The following is a 17,534-nucleotide window of genomic DNA, read 5'->3' as shown; positions in this document are numbered from 1 at the left end:
TTCTCTTTAGTTATTCAGATTGTGCAGCGGAGCATAAGAGCAGTGAACATGTACAGTGCAGGCAGCAGATTGATGATTAATGAGCAGATGACTTTTGTAACGGAATCAGCGGAGTTTGAAAGACAATTACAATGGTTAGCTTTACCAAAAGGTGGTGTAAAGGAGCAGACATCAATCCTAATAATAGCATCAATCCGATTGTCAAGCCTTGAAGACCACACTCTCCTCGTCAGGGTCAATTCCACCGTATTCAGCATTCTCAAGTCCGCAATTGGTGGCATATTGAGTTAAGAGTCATTAAACCTCTCTGACACTGCAGTTTCCCCATTTGCAGGAATAGACAGCTCATAGAGGATTGTTCTGTAATTGAGTTACTCTGCAAAAACCGGATAACGAGCAAACGAAAGGTCACCCACTGTTAGTAGTAGGAAAAAAAACAACGTCAGGTGTTCATTGTCTTCAACTGACATTTGAAAACTGGTCCAAGTTAGATAAGATGCCTTGGTAGTTGATCTTTGCCTACATACGTAGAGTTTACATCCTACGGTATTATCACGGTGTTTCCCCCAGAATATTTCTTAGTTAAGGTGGTGTCGGGTAATAGACTACAGACTGTGGTGAAGTAGGCCGGCTTCGTCGCATGAAGAAACCTACAATTTTTGCTTATGCTTTCTCCGCTCCGTATGCTGAATGGGAATTTACGATATACGAATACGCACGGCTGATTGGCTGTTACCGCTCTGGTGTAAACAATCAGATGGTTGTGTGGGTGGGACAATGCTGGGTGCTGCAGTGACGTACTGACAGGGGCAGAGGCAGTACGAAGTGCAGCAGCTTGTTCAGACTTTAGTTTAGCACCAAATGATAATAGAAATATATTTAATAAAGTCAAATACAAATAAGGCAACGAAAGAAGTATATTACACTTCTGAACATCTACATCAACTATATGATTTACCTGAGAAGCGGGACAGGACAAAAAAAATATATATATATTTTTTTAAATTATTATTCTTTTTTTTTTTTTTGTAGTTTAGGCGGTTGCTCTTTGTTGTAAAAGCGGTAGCAACAGAGAATCGGACAAAATCAAAATGTCAGTAAGTCGAGCTAACTGCTGCACACATGCTTCATTCTATAGCCTGGGGGGAACAAGGGGGCAATGAGAAAGTCACATCCTTGACGGTTCCTCGGGAGGCTAATCTTCAGGTTGCAGTCGTGGGCCTGTATTCCCTTCTAAATCTCGCTGAGGTAGGCAAATTAATCAAGTTGGCCCTTTGCTGAGGAAAGTCACCTCTGAAAGTGATTACTTCACGTCAGTGAGATGCTTCTGCAGCATCATTTCCCCCGGGCGGCTATGGCAGCTGCCCCTGTCACTGCTTCAAGAATTGACACAGTTCCAACACATCATCATGAGTCCGTCAAAAAAGCCGGAAAGCATAAATGGTACTTTTTGTCTGCACCAATCTTGTTTGAGTCGCACAACGTAGCATTCAGAAATGAAGGTAAAACGGAAGAAAGGTCAAGGGCGACAAAAAGGGAAATGTTTTCATTTAACTTTTGCACATTAGCACTATCTCTCCTGATTTGTATAAAACAGCACTTGTCTGTGTGGTATAGGCATGTGATGATATGAAAAATTTAGAAACATCCGATAATATCGGACTGCCAATATCATCGGCCGATAAATGCTTCAAAATGTAATATCAGAAATTATCAGTACCGGTTTTAAAAAGTAAAATGTATGACTTTTTAAAATGCCACTGTGTACACGGACATATGGGAAATACAGAGCGCCAATAAACCTTAAAAGGCACTGACTTTGCGTTCCGGCCCAATCACATAATATCTACGCTTTTTACACACACAAGTGAATGCAACGCATACTTGGTCAACAGCCATACAGGTCACACAGAGGGTGGCCGTATAAACAACTTTAACGCTGTTACAAATATGCACCACACTGTGAACTCACACCAAACAAGAATGACAAACACATTTCGGGAGAACATGGGGCGGCATAGCTTGGTTGGTAGAGTGGCCGTGCCAGCAACTTGAGGGTTGCAGGTTCGATTCCCGCTTGTGCCATCCTAGTTACTGCCGTTGTGGCCTTGGGCAAGACACTTTACCCACCTGCTCCCAGTGCCACCCACACTGGTTTAAATGTAACTTAGATATTGGGTGTCACTATGTAAAGCGCTTTGAGTCACTTGAGAAAAGCGCTATTTAAATATAATTAATTTCATTTCATTTCATTTCACATCCGCACCGTGACATAACATAAACACAACAGAGCAAATACCCAGAACCCCGTGCAGCACTAAAAAATCGACAGGCATGCAGTCATTTTACACCCCACCCTGATGAGTGGATAAAGTTAGACTAAGAGACAGTAAAGCTGCATAAGAACATGTTCCAACCTGGATCCACCTACTGTGACATACCACTATTTAAAGTGCTACATTAAGCACAACCCAAAAAGTCCAGTCATTCACAGAAGTTGACCGGTAAATAAACAATCTTAGATCTAGCTGTGCTTATGTTTGGTCTGGTGCGCTGCTTGGCAGTGACCAGCAGAGGTGCTATTGACTCAGTCAACATGTTAATGGACTGATGAAGAACAACTTGTGGTTGTCTTTAAAAAATTGAACAAAGTGGTTGTGTCGAGTTCTTGACTAACACAGATGACTACCTGCTGACATAACAAACACCACACAGACTGCAAAGAAAAAAGCCTGCTCGGGTTTCTGTTGACACAATCATAGCAAACTCAGGCTTCCCACAGTCGCCTCATTTTCTCACCGACATGACGCACGGTCACTAAGTCGAGGAGATATGTCGTGGTGTCACGGCAAAAAGAAAAGGACAAAAATGTGCAAGGAGAGGGAGGCATATCTACTTTAGAATCTACTCGATAAGCAAATGTTTTCATGACGAAGGAACGAAGAAGTGATAAAAGATTGGTGAATTTACAAAAAAACCTGCATGGTCTATTGATTTTAAATGTACTCATCACAATTTAAAATATATGATCGGAAGAGGGTTTAAAGAGGCACTATTGTCATGACTGATGGCACACAACACAGACATCGCAGACAATTTGGTGTTCCGTTAGGGCTGGGCGATATGGCCTTTTTTTAATATCTCGATATTTTTAGGCCATATCGCGATACACGATATTAATCTCGATATTTGCCTTAACCTTCAATGAACACTTGAATGCATATAATCACAGCAGTATGATGATTCTAAGTGTCTTCATTAAAGCATTCTTGTTCATACTGCATTAATATATGCTCATTTCAAACTTTCATGCAGAGAGGGAAACAACAACTAAGTCAATTGACCAAAACTGTATTTATTAAACAGTTATTAAGCAGTGGCACAAACATTCATGTCATTTCAAAACAGAAAGTGCAAGATTGTCAGAGACATTTTAAAACAAGCTATGAGTGCACTTTTGTGCATGATGTCACTAAGATGACGTATCGAAACAACACTAAATTAAAGTGTACTTTTTGTACAGAACGCCACTATAATAGTTCAAAACAAATAAAGTGCACTTTTGTGGATGATGTCACAAGAGATATTTCAATAAGTGTCAAACGAAAATGAGCTGCATAATAGAAAATCAAATAGTGTTCGTTCTTCGCTATGTGGTAGGTTACTGCGGACATTACCTCCTTTTGCTGTTGACTATTTTTTCCATACGGTGTTGATCTGGAAATGTTTGCCACAGCATTTTGATGGTGTGGGCGTGTGGCACCGAACGGAGATGTTGACATGCGGAGTAAGCACTCTTCATTCTCTTGCAAGTGACTTTTCAAATGATGCTACATATTAGCAGTAACGCTACTTTTTGTAGCAATGCTTTTGCCCCACACTTGACAAATTACGGTTGTCTGTTCGACATATTCCCACTTGAAGCCAAGTCACCGCCAGACGATGGATCTCCTGCTGTTTTTCTTGGGAATTAATTCTTCATTTGTTACCAGATTGGCACCTACTTTCTGTCGTATTACCGCTCGCACCACAGCTAACGTTACCCATGCTGCCACCTCTCTGCTCCGCTAGGGCGTATACGTATGTGACGTATGACGTGACAGTATGTGACGTATGTAAGAAGGAGCGTCTGTGAGAAGGAGACACAAGGAGTGGGAAGAGCCTGTAGTGTAATACCAGCAGCTAAAAGCAACTGCGTGAGAACGTATATTGAGATATCACGATATAGTCATTTTCTATATCGCACAGAGACAAACCCACGATATATGGAGTATATCAATATATCGCTCAGCCCTAGTTTGTGCCACTGCTTAATAACTGTTTAATAAATCCAGTTTTTGGTAAATTGACTTAGTTGTGACGTCGCTTTTTGCATGAAAGTTTAAAATGAGCATATATTAATGCAGTATGAACAAGATTTTTTTAATGTACACACCAAGAATCATCATACTGCTGTGATTATATGCATCAAGTGTTAATTCAAGGCTAAGGCAAAATATCGAGATATGTATTGTGTATCGTGACATGGCCTAAAAATATCGAGATTAGGGATGCACCGAAATTCAAATTTGTGGCCGAAGCCGAATAAAATTTAAACGCTTGGCCGAAGGCCGAATACCGAATAATGAATGCAGTTTTTCACAATTTTTTTAATATTGCATAAATAGCCTAGAATAAATATTTAGACATGTTTTTCAAATAAAGTAATTTTTTATTGAATATTTTAATATTCCAGTAATCTTTGCTTTTCAAAAAAAGCACAGTTTTTCATTTATATTAGGCCTTCAAACAAAACATGCATTCCAAAAAAAAAATGAAGTGCATTAAAGTGGATAAACCCACAACAAATGAATTATTGTCCTTTTGGCAAAAGTCTGCTTAGCCACAGTAGATATGCTAATAATGTAAACAGAAGGCTTAAGTAAATCTCAATTAAGTGTGTGCTTGTAACCTCATACACTTATACAGGTAGCCTACACAACAGGCTAATAATGTAAACAGAGGCCCCACTAAATCTCAATAAGTGTGTGCTTGTAACCTCATACACTTATACAGGTACACAACATATCCCAACGTCACCACACGTTGGTTGATTGCGTCACCGCGTCAAAAAATTGCGTCACACGCCACTATTCGGCCTTGTTTTTAACTCATTCCACCGAAGGCCGAATGTGGCTTTTTTTGCCATATTCGGCCGAATATATTCGGTTACCGATTAATCGGTGCATCCCTAATCGAGATATTAATAGAAGGTCATATCCCCCAGCCCTAGTGTCAGTGTTTTACGCTTGTATAACCATTACGAACATTAAAACATGGCCTGTAAGAATAACAACAGGTTTTATGGTGGTGACAATTAGACCTTGTTATCTATAATTTATATTTACATTATTATTACATCAATTTATATTGGAGCAAGAAATTAAAACAGAGGCACATGAGTAATGTTGTAAAGCAGTGGTCCTCAAATGGGGGTACGTGTACCACTGGGGGTACTTTAAGGTATGCCAAGGGGTATGTGGGATTTTTAAAAAATATCTTAAAAATAGCATAAATTCAAAAATTCTTCATAAATATATGTATTGAATAATACTTCAAGAAAATATAAATGTAAGAAAGATACAACAATGCAATATTCAGTGTTGACAGCTAGATTTTTTGGGAAATTTTTTGGGATGTTAAAGATTTCTTTTTTTGTGAAGAAATGTTTAGAATTAAGTTCATGAATCCAGATGGATCTCTATTACAATCCCCAAAGAGGGCACTTTAAGTTGATGATTACTTCTATGATGTAGAAATCTTTATTTATAATTGAATCACTTGTTTATTTTTCAACAAGTTTTTAGTTATTTTTATACCGTTATTTCCAAATAGTTCAAGAAAGACCACTATAAATGAGCAATGTTTTGCACTGTTAAACAATTTAATAAATCAGAAACTCATGACATAGTGCTGTATTTTACTTCTTTATCTCTTTTTGTCAACCAAAAATGCTTTGCTCTGATTAAGGGATACTTGAATTAAAAACATGTTCACAGGGGGTACATCACTGAAAAAAGGTTGAGAACCGCTGTTGTAAAAAGTAAAGAGTGCACGTTACTTATCAGAGACCATATACAATCTGCTCTCTATATTACTGAAGAGTCTTTGCAGCTCATTGTGTCCACTAACAGCCCCGACCAAACCCCCCCCAACCCCCTATTTACCGCCATCCCAGGCCAGCAATTACAGCACTGCATTCTCTTCAGCCTCCAGTCCCTCGGCCTGCACAAGCAGGACCATGGGTTATACGGCTGTCATTACCAGACAATACACGACATCAGTCTTGGCCATATAGATGCCATTTCGCTTTTTATCAGCTCGCAACCAGAGGCTGTATCTTATTTAAACACACATAAATAAATTCCACGCTGACGGCATCAAGGTAAACATGCCGGGCAATGAAACCAATTCTGAAAGGGTGACAATCTTTATTGCCGTCCACGCGGTGCCGCACGCTCGGCGATAACAAACGATGTGTAGGCGCAGCGGAGGCCAGGTCATTTGCCAGCAGAAGTCGTCCAGCAAACACGACCTTGTTGCCCCTTCTCTGATTGAGCTGTTTTGCCGGAAACTCCAGTTTGAGTGGAAAATGTAATCCTTACAAATCCACGGCATGTGAGTTTACTTCAGGTTTTCTACCAGGTATCTTTCTAAATTGAGTTAAAAGACACTTTGCTTATACAATCCAGTGTTTCCTATAAATTAATGTAAAAAATACACATATGGCTCTGGTTTTATTGGAAACTACTGTATTTTTCGGACTATAAGTCGCAGTTTTTTTCATAGTTTGCGACTTATACTCAGGAGCGGCATATGTGTGAAATTATTAACACATTACCGTAAAATATCAAATAATATTATTTAGCTCATTCACGTAACAACTAGACGTACAAGATTTAATCGGATTTAGCGATTAGGAGTGACAGATTGTTTGGTAAACGTATAGCATGTTCTATAGTTCTATAGTTATTTGAATGACTCTTACCAAAATATGTTACGTTATCATAGCAGGCACCTTCTCAGTTGGTTATTTATGCCTCATATAACGTACACTTATTCAGTCTGTTGTTCACTATTCTTTATTCATTTTAAATTGCCTTTCAAATGTCTATTCTTGGTGTTGGGTTTTATCAAATACATTTACCACAAAAAATGTGACTTATACTCCAGTGCGACTTATATGTTTTTTTTCCTTCTTTATTATGCATTTTTGGCAGGTGCGACTTATACTCCGGAGCGACTTATACTCCGAAAAATGCGGTAATATGAAAGCAAACATCCCTCTTCTCAACAAGCAGCGGATTTGCATAATTTTGTTTTTTGGAAACCGGAAACCAACATTGACCTTCGATCCCTTAGACGGCACTGTATCAAAAACCGACATCAATCTCTAAAGGATATCACCACGTGGGCTCAGGAACCTTTCAGAAAACTACTGTCACTAAATACAGTTTGTCGCTACATCTGTAAGTGCAAGTTAAAGCTCTACTATGCAAAGCGAAAGCCATTTATCAACAACATCCAGAAACGGCGCCCGATATCATCTAAGATGGACTGATGCAAAGCGTAAAAGTGTTCCGACAAGTCCACATTTCAAACTGTTTTTGGAAATATTCAACATCGTGTCATCTGGACTAAAGAGGAACCGAACCATCTGGATTGTTGTAGGCGCAATGTGTAAAAGGCAGCATGTGTGATGGTATGGGGGTGTAATAGTGCCCATGGCATGGGTAACTTACACATCTGTGAAGGCACCATTAATGCTGAAAGGTACATACAGGTTTTGGAACAACATATGCTGCCATCTGAGCGCCGTCTTTTTCATGGACGCCCCTGCTTATTTCAACAAGACAATGCCAAGCCACATTCAGCACGTGTTACAACAGCGTGGCTTCGTAAAAAAAAGAGTGCGGGTACTTTCCTGGCCCGCCTGCAGTTCAGACCTGTCTCCCATCGAAAATGTGTGGCGCATTATGAAGCGTAAAATACGACAGCGGAGACTCCGGATGGTTGAGCGACTGAAGCTCTACATAAAACAAGAATGGGCAAGAATTCCACTTTCAAAGCTTCAACAATTAGTTTTGTCAGTTCCCAAACGTTTATTGAGTGTTGTTAAAGGAAAAAGTGATGTAACACAGTGGTGAACATGCCCTTTCCCAACTACTTTGGCATTTGTTGCAGCCATGAAGTTCTAAGTTAATTATTATTTGCAAAAAAAATAAGGTGTATGAGTTTGAACATCAAATATCTTCTCTTTGTAGTGCATTCAATTGAATATAGGTTGAAAAGGACTTGCAAATCATTGTATTCTGTTTATATTTACATCGAACACAATTTCCCAACTCATATGGAAACAGGGTTTGTATATATATATATATATATATATATATATATATATATATATATATATATATATATATATATATATATATATATACACACACACCTGCATTTTTAGTATTTTTCATCTGCTCCATGTACCTTGTGCTGAAGGGCAATCGCACTAGTGAAATTATTATATTTTGACTTTGTGGGGGGGGATTTTGCAGTCTTTCAAGTCAAGTGCTTTTGTAAGATATATCTGTGGAGCGGACTAACAATTGCAATGCAGTCGACTAGGCAGTGTGCATGCACATGTTTCTATCTGTGCACGGCTTTTCAGACCAATCCCAAAAATGGCATCCTGCAATCACATAATTAGATGTGTGACGACGTAAGTGCCAGGCATAAAACACTGCAAACGAATTTGGCCAAAAATAGATTCTGGATTTTTTTTTCTAAATAACTCCATTTCTGATTACAATTTAGATTGTTGGGTAAAAACTACAAAAGACAACTAATAGGTGAGAGTCATTGATGTCACTGTGGTGTAATAACATGGGCTAAAGAAACATTATCCATACATTTAAAGACAAATCTGTGTCTTCATTCATTATTTCAGTCAACATTTCAGCTTTTTCTCACAGCATTATCTTTGATACATTTTGTTTACTTTATTTCTACATCTTAGAGGTCCATAAAAAGATGTTTTCCACAAATAGAACACATAGGAGCAATATAATCTTAGAAGGAGAAATATAAATTTAATTGTATATCTTCAATGGAACATATAATATTTTGGTGTTGTTTACTTGAATATTGCCATTATATTGCAGTCTACACGTATCTCTTATGTGTGACTGCCATCTACTGGTCACACTTATTTAACCATCTACCAAGTAAAAAAGCTTCAAGGTCGGTAAGCACAACCAAAATTATTCCGTACATTATAAGGCGCACTGTCGAGTTTTGAGAAAATAAAAAAGGGATTTTAAGTGCGCCTTATAGTCCGGAAAATACAGTAATTTACACAGGGGAAGGCTCGCCTCTTACCACCTCAGAGGCCGGAAAATTACCTGGCCTACTTCGGCCTTCTCATTCAGTGTCATTAACACAGAAGAGCAAAAACCCAGGACATTTTCACAGGCAGTGTGTAATGACATTGGTGCAAAACATCAATATGGAATATTTAATGTAAATTACTGCACTATCAATCCAACAACCACAAGAAGCCTTACATCCACACTCTCGTTTGCTTGCAAGAAGCCCTTGACAACAAATCTCCCACGGACATTTATATTAAGGAACTCAACAGCAAAGCAAAGACAACACTGCAGCAAAACGCACTGGACCCTTCATGATTATGATAATGCTGGCAAGGTTGTGAACAAGATAGAGCGGATTATATTTTGCATGACATTGCACTGGAGACTAGTGTTTTTCAACAACTGTGGCACGGTGCACTAGTGTGCCGTGAGATACAGTCTGGTGTGCCATGGGAAATTATGTAATTTCACCTAATTGGGTTAAAATTATTTTTTGCAAACCAGTAATTCCATCCATCCATCCATGGGACAGGCGGTAGAAAAATGTAATTATAATCCGCAAATGTGCCGTTGTTGAGTGTCTGTGCTGTCAAGAGCTCGGCAGAGTAACCGTGTAATACTCTTCCATATCACTAGGAGGCAGCAGGTAGCTAATTGCTTTGTAGATGTGGGGAACATGGGTTGTTGTGATCACAATATGCGGGAGGCAGTGTGTAGTAGAGATGCGCGGATAGGCAATTATATCATCCGCGTCATCAAAATCGTCATCCACCCGAACCATCATTTTATCAGGACCGTACCCGCCCGCTGAATTACATTAGAGGTTGGTCACCTTTACCACTCACAGAGCTATTTAAACCTGTTTCACAGAGTAATGAAGTGAATTGGAGCCGCTAACGTTCTCGCGACTTTTCAATAGCGTTCGTCCTGATGACAAGAATATGGGCGAAGCCATTGCCTTAGACACCTTCAACAACATGTACGAACCGACTGTTGAACCAGCAACATGTTGTGTGCAGCTTCCGCAATCACACGTATGAGATTGAAAGGCTCACTGGTTGATACAAAGTACACTGAGGGTTGTGATATAAACAACTTTAACACTTACTAATATGCGCCATGCTATCAAGCCACACAATACAGGATTGACAAACACATTTCGGGAGAACATCCTCACAGTAACACAACATGAACACAACACAACTAATACCCATAATCCTTTGTATTCATGACACATCCTGAATATATTTTACACCCCCGCGCCCACCTTACCGACGCACGGGGGGGTTCAGGGTGTATAAAATAGTCAGGAAGTGTCATGAATACAAAGGATTATGGGTATTTGTTGTGTTGCGTTTATGTTATGTTACTGCGAGGATGTTCTCCCGAAATGTGTTTGTCGTTCTTAATTGGTGTGGCTTCAAAGCGTGGCGCATATTACTAAGAGTGTTAAAATTGTTCATATCACAACCATTAGTGTACTCTGTGTCACCCAGTATGCCTTGCAGTCGTGTGCGTGTTGCCGCAGAAGCCACACACAACATGATGCTTGACTGACAAGCAGATCGTACATGTTGTAGTAGGCGACAAAGTCAACGGCTTCATAGCACGCCCTAATACTTATTATCTGGGTGACTGTCGGCAGTCATTCAAGAGATTAATAGCATCTCCTATTGACTTCTTCGCTTTATGACACGGGTCTTTAATGGCTCTTTGAATGGCAAAGGATACCGATACCAGAACCATGTGTATCAAATATCTCTGGATGGTTCAACTGCCACCCGCCCGAATCTAATTAAAATCTATTTTTTCATCATGTCCACCGCCCGACCTGCTGTTTACCCGCGGACTCCGCGGATGAGACCGCAAACCGCACATCTCTAGTGTGCAGGAAAAAAGATATCTAACATTTAAACCAAAAACAAACAAAAGGCGAGTGCCGCTAACAAAAGACATTGAAGCTTGGGGATGGCTATGCAAAACAAAACTAAAACTGAGCTGGCTGCAAAGTAAACGAAAACAGAATGCTGGACGACAGCAAAGACTTACAGCGTGTGGAGCAGACGGCGTCCACAGAGTACATCCGCACATTACATGACAGTCAACAATGACCCCACAAATGAGGAAATTGTCTTGGATTGCGAAAACAAAGCAAATGCGGGGAGTAACGTTCAAGGAAGACAGGTAACTGCTACAGGAAAATACCAACAAAAGAGGAAAAGCCACCAATACAGGAGTGCAAGACTAGAACTAAAAAACTACACAGGAAAACAGCAAAAAATTCAAAATAAGTCATGGCGTGATGTGACAGGTGGTGACAGTACACCTACTTTAAGACAAGAGCTATATTGATGCACGGTTGGTTATGGTTTGAATTCATATCCAACAATTGCGAGAACGACTTTTTACTGTCAATATCAGCTGCTGAGTTTGATTTTTTTATGTTTTCGGCTGGTGGTGTGCATGCACATTTTTTCAATGAAAAAAAATGTGCCTCGGCTCGGAAAAGGTTGAAAAACACTGCTGTAGACACTGACAGATTCACTTAAATACAACATTAACATTTTACAGAAGTTTTGATTGACACTCTGAGAGAAGTACTAACCTATTACAAACCCTGTTTCCATATGAGTTGGGAAATTGTGTTCCATGTAAATATAAACGGAATACAATGATTTGCAAATCCTTTTCAACCCATATTCAGTTGAATATGCTACAAAGACAACATATTTGATGTTCAAACTGATAAACATTTTTGTTTTTGCAAATAATAGTAAACTTCGGAATTTGATGCCAGCAGCACGTGACAAAGAAGTTGGGAAAGGTGGCAATAAATACTGATAAAGTTGAAGAATGCTCATCAAACACACTTATTTGGAACATCCCACAGGTGTGCAGGCTAATTGGGAACAGGTGGGTGCCATGATTGGCTATAAAAACAGCTTCCCAAAAAATGTTCAGTCTTTCACAAGAAAGGATGGGGCGAGGTACACCCCTTTGTCTACAACTGTGTGAGCAAATAGTCAAACAGTTTAAGAACAATGTTTCTCAAAGTGCAATTGCAAGAAATTTTGGGGGTTTTCAACATCTACGGTCCATAATATCATCAAAATATTCAGAGAATTTGGAAAAATCACTCCACGTAAGCAGCATGGCCGGAAACCAACATTGAATGACCGTGATCTTTGATCCCTCAGAAGGCACTGTATCAAAAACTGACATCAATCTCTGAAGGATATCACCACAGGGGCTCAGGAACACTTCAGAAAACCACTGCCACTAAATACAGTTTGTCGCTACATCTGTAAATGCAAGTTAAAGCTCTACTATGCAAAGCGAAAGCCATTTATTAACAACATCCAGAAATTTCGCCGGCTTCTCTGGGCCCGAGATCATCTAAGATGGACTGATGCAAAGTGGAAAAGTGTTCTGACGAGTCCAGATTTCAAATTATTTTTGGAAATATTGGACATTGTGTCATCTGGACCAAAGGTGAAGCAAACGATCCAGACTGTTATCGACGCAAAGTTCAAAAGCCAGCATCTGTGATGGTATGGGGGTGCATTAGTGCCCAAGGCATGGGTAACTTACACATCTGTGAAAGCACCATTAATGCTGAAAGGTACATACAGGTTTTGGAACAACATATGCTGCCATCGAAGCGCCGTCTTTTTCATGGACGCCCCTGCTTATTTCAGCAAGACTATGCCTAGCCACATTCAGCACGTGTTACAACAGCGTGGCTTTGTAAAAAAAAGAGTGCGGGTACTTTCCTGGCCCGCCTGCAGTCCAGACCTGTCTCCCATCGAAAATGTGTGGCGCATTATGAAGCGTAAAATGACCCCGGACTGTTGAACGACTGAAGCTCTACATAAAACAAGAATGGGAAAGAATTCCACTTTCAAAGCTTCAACAATTAGTTTCCTCAGTTCCTAAACGTTTTAGTGTTGATAAAAGAAAAGGTGATCCAACTACTTTGGCACATGTTGCAGCCATCAACTTCTAAGTTAATTACTTGCAAAAAAATATCGTTTATGAGTTTGAACATCAAATATCTTGTCTTTGTAGTGCATTTAAATCATTGTATTCCGTTTATATTTACATCTAACACAATTTCTCAACTCATATGGAAACGGGGTTTGATTTAGGGTAGTGTGTTGCAGAGGAGTACAATTGCCTTATTTTGCAACGACAAAAGGCAAAACATTCTGACACGGCTCTTGGTGTGTTATTACGTAATTTTGTCAGGCGCATATATCCTGCATGCAAGAAGACAATGTCAACATTACGTCAGAAAACAAATACACCCATCCATTTTTTACCGCTTATTCCATTTGGGGTCGCGGGGGGCGCTGGCGCCTATCTTAGCTACAATCGAGCGGAAGGCGGGGTATGTCCTGGACAAGTCGCCACCTCATCGCAGGGCCAACACAGATAGACAGACGACTATCACACTCACATTCACACACTAGGGCCAATTTAGTGTTGCCAATCAACCTATCCCCAGGTGCATGTCTTTGGAGGTGGGAGGGGCCTATCCCCAGGTGCATGTCTTTGGAAGTGGGAGGAAGCCGGAGTACCTGGAGGGAACACACGCAGAAAGATCCCAAGCCCGGGATTGAACCCTGACTACTCAGGATCTTCGTATTGTGAGGCAAACGCACTAACCCCTCTTCCACCGTCCATCCATCCATCCATTTTCTACCGCTTATTCCCTTTTGGGGTCGCTGGCGCCTATCTCAGCTACAATCGGGCGGAAGGCGGGGTACACCCTGGACAAGTCGCTACCTCATCGCAGGGCCAACACAGATAAACAGACGACTATCACACTCACATTCACACACTAGGGCCAATTTAGTGTTGCCAATCAACCTATCCCCAGGTGCATGTCTTTGGAAGTGGGAGGAAGCCGGAGTACCCGGAGGGAACCCACGCAGAAAGATCCCAAGCCCGGGATTGAACCCTGACTACTAACCCCTCTTCCACCGTAAAGCTCAAAAAACCAAAACAAATACATAACGTCAGATAAGGTAGACAAGTATACAGGAGAGGAAAATTGCCTTATTTAGTGACACTAAGAACATTCTGATACAGCTCTTAGTGTGCTATTACGTAATTGTGTCAAGTGCATATATCCTACATGCAATGTCAAAAGTACGTCACAAAACAAATAGATGACGTCACATACAGTAGATAGGCACAATAGTAGCCGGCAACTCAAACCTGTGTTTACAGTCAGCAGATTCGCCATGTCTTATGCATTCAATAACATTGTAGGTGTGCTTAAATAACCCAAAAGGCAAATACTACGAATAAATGTGAAGTTTAAAGTCTTGAACTCACCGGCATCATTTTTTTAGCTTCGTACCGCATTTAGCTAACAATCTGGCATGAATCCGCACGACTGGCAGTTTCGACGAAAGCGGAGCGACTTTAATCCCACAGCCCGTGAAGGCGACTTTCTCCTGGCTGGCTGGATCGATCCCTCGTCCTACCATGAAAACACAAACACAACAAATGTTATGGATAATATATTCAAAACACTTCATCGCGGCGGGACCTGTTGCAAACACTAAACAAGGCCTGTGAAAGTTTCCGCTGTAGTTTTGACGTCGCCTCGCTTAACAAGTTTGCGCACATTCGTTACCGTAACAACAATACGCTTTAAAAACAACGTGTGTTCGATTCAGCAACACGCCACACGTTACTGAAAAAAATGTGTGGTTAGAGCGTGGATGTTTTATAATTTGCTTACCCGAAAGAAGGCGAAGGTAAAGAGGCGTAAACTCCGCTGGTGGATGGCGATGCTTGTTAGCCCGCAGCCGATCCCAGAGTGACGTAAAGGGAAGGAGGGCGGGAAGAGGAGGAGGCCACTGTGGAATTCTAGCTCCGCCCCCTTCTCAGCTCCGTAACAGCTCCCTCTACTGGTGATGTGTATTGCTACATATTGAAAACATACATAATATGTAACAAAAATACAGACTTAGTGAAGTGACTTATATTTATATAGCGCTTTTTCCTCAAGTGACTCAAAAACAGGCTATCCTTGAATCTCAGTAAAACTAAAATAATGCTATTTGGTAACAGAAAAGAGCATCAGACACGAATACAAATAGATGGAATAGATATCGAAAGGGTAAAAGAAACCAGATTTTTTGGGAGTATTAATAGATGATAAAATGAACTGGAAATATCATATACAAAACATACAACATCCATCCATCCATCCATCATCATCCGCTTATCCGAGGTCGGGTCGCGGGGGCAACAGCCTAAGCAGGGAAACCCAGACTTCCCTCTCCCCAGCCACTTCGTCTAGCTCTTCCCGGGGGATCCCAAGGCGTTCCCAGGCCAACCGGGAGACATAGTCTTCCCAACGTGTCCTGGGTCTTCTACCGGTTGGACGTGCCTTAAACGCCTCCCTAGGGAGGCGTTCGGGTGGCATCCTGACCAGATGCCCGAACCACCTCATCTGGCTCCTCTCCATGTGGAGGAGCAGCGGCTTTACTTTGAGTCCCTCCCGGATGGCAGAGCTTCTCACCCTATCTCTAAGGGAGAGACCTGGAAACTAGTTTGGGCCGCTTGTACCCGTGATCTTATCCTTTCGGTCATGACCCAAAGCTCATGACCATAGGTGAGGATGGGAACGTAGATCGACCGGTAAATTGAGAGCTTTGCCTTCCGGCTCAGCTCCTTCTTCACCACAACGGATCGGTACAACGTCCGCATTACTGAAGACGCCGCACCGATCCGCCTGTCGATCTCACGATACATACAACATAAGGTGGCAAAAAATATTTCAATAATGAATAAAACAAAATACGTCCTGGGCCAAAAATCACTTTATATTCTCTACAGTAGGCTCACCTCTCTGATTTTACTTTGCACAAATGCATATGATGTTATTTTAAAAAAGTGATTATTTGCTTCTCATGTAGCGCTGTGAAGTAGTGAAGTATATATTTATATAGCGCTTTTCTCTAGCAACTTAAAGCGCTTTACATAGTGAAACCCAATATCTAAGTAACATTCAAACCAGTGTGGGTGGCACTGGGAGCAGGTGGGTAAAGTGTCTTGCCCAAGGACACAACGGCAGTGACTAGGATGGCGGAAGCGGGAATCGAACCTGCAACCCTCAAGTTGCTGGCACGGCCACTCTACCAACCGAGCTATACCGCTCGCTAGTGTTACCATATCTGAGTTATAGTGCAGAAATGTGGGGAAACAACTAGAAATGTGCGCTACATTCGTTAACTGTGTTACAAAAAATGATGGATTAGAATAATACACAATGTTGGATATAGAGAACATACAAACCCTTTATTTATTGAGTCAAAAATATGAAAGCTCGATGACTTGATAAAATTGCAAACAGCTAAATTGATGTACAAAGTCAATTATAACCTGCTACCAAAGAATGTACAACAATTCTTCTCAACTAAATCTGCGTTCAAAGGACTCCGACTTATTAGTGATTCCCAAAGCCCCAAAAAAGTCTGCGGGCTATAGAGCTTTTTCATTTCGGGCTCCAGTACTCTGGAATGCCCTCCCGGTAAAAGTTCGAGATGCCACCTCAGTAGAAGCATTTAAGTCTCACCTTAAAACTCATTTGTATACTCTAGCCTTTAAATAGACTCCCTTTTTAGACCAGTTGATCTGCCGTTTCTTTTCTTTTTCTCCTATGTCCCACTCTCCCTTGTGGAGGGGGTCCGGTCCGATCCGGTGGCCATGTACTGCTTGCCTGTGTATCGGCTGGGGACATCTCTGCGCTGCTGATCCGCCTCCGCTTGGGATGGTTTCCTGCTGGCTCCGCTGTGAACGGGACTCTCGCTGCTGTGTTGGATCCGCTTTGGACTGGACTCTCGCGACTGTGTTGGATCCATTATGGATTGAACTTTCACAGTATTATGTTAGACCCGCTCGACATCCATTGCTTTCCTCCTCTCCAAGGTTCTCATAGTCATCATTGTCACCGACGTCCCACTGGGTGTGAGTTTTCCTTGCCCTTATGTGGGCCTACCGAGGATGTGGTAGTGGTTTGTGCAGCCCTTTGAGACACTAGTGATTTAGGGCTATATAAGTAAACATTGATTGATTGATTGATAAAGAGGAGAAATATAACCTTAG

At 41.0% G+C, this 17,534-nt stretch overlaps 1 protein-coding gene across 3 annotated transcripts in view; it reads right to left on the bottom strand.

Moving 5' to 3' along the window:
• Window positions 1–15,272, bottom strand: part of LOC133558913 (apoptosis-stimulating of p53 protein 2-like) — a 97,437-nt gene extending 82,165 nt beyond the window's left edge. For all 3 annotated transcript variants that reach the window (XR_009808058.1, XM_061910074.1, XM_061910075.1), the window contains exons 1-2: window positions 15,163–15,272; window positions 14,751–14,898 (exon numbers count right to left, since the gene is read on the bottom strand). Coding sequence is in view for 2 of the 3 variants with exons in the window: in XM_061910074.1 (XP_061766058.1) it covers window positions 14,751–14,780 (30 nt within the window). In the remaining variant the exon portion in view is untranslated. The remainder of the gene's footprint in view (window positions 1–14,750; window positions 14,899–15,162) is intronic.
• Window positions 15,273–17,534: the final 2,262 nt, after the last annotated feature.

Source organism: Nerophis ophidion, linkage group LG09 (genome assembly GCF_033978795.1).
Source record: "Nerophis ophidion isolate RoL-2023_Sa linkage group LG09, RoL_Noph_v1.0, whole genome shotgun sequence".
In the NCBI taxonomy this organism is placed as follows: Eukaryota; Metazoa; Chordata; class Actinopteri; order Syngnathiformes; family Syngnathidae; genus Nerophis; species Nerophis ophidion.
This window is presented reverse-complemented; position numbering and strand designations above follow the sequence as displayed.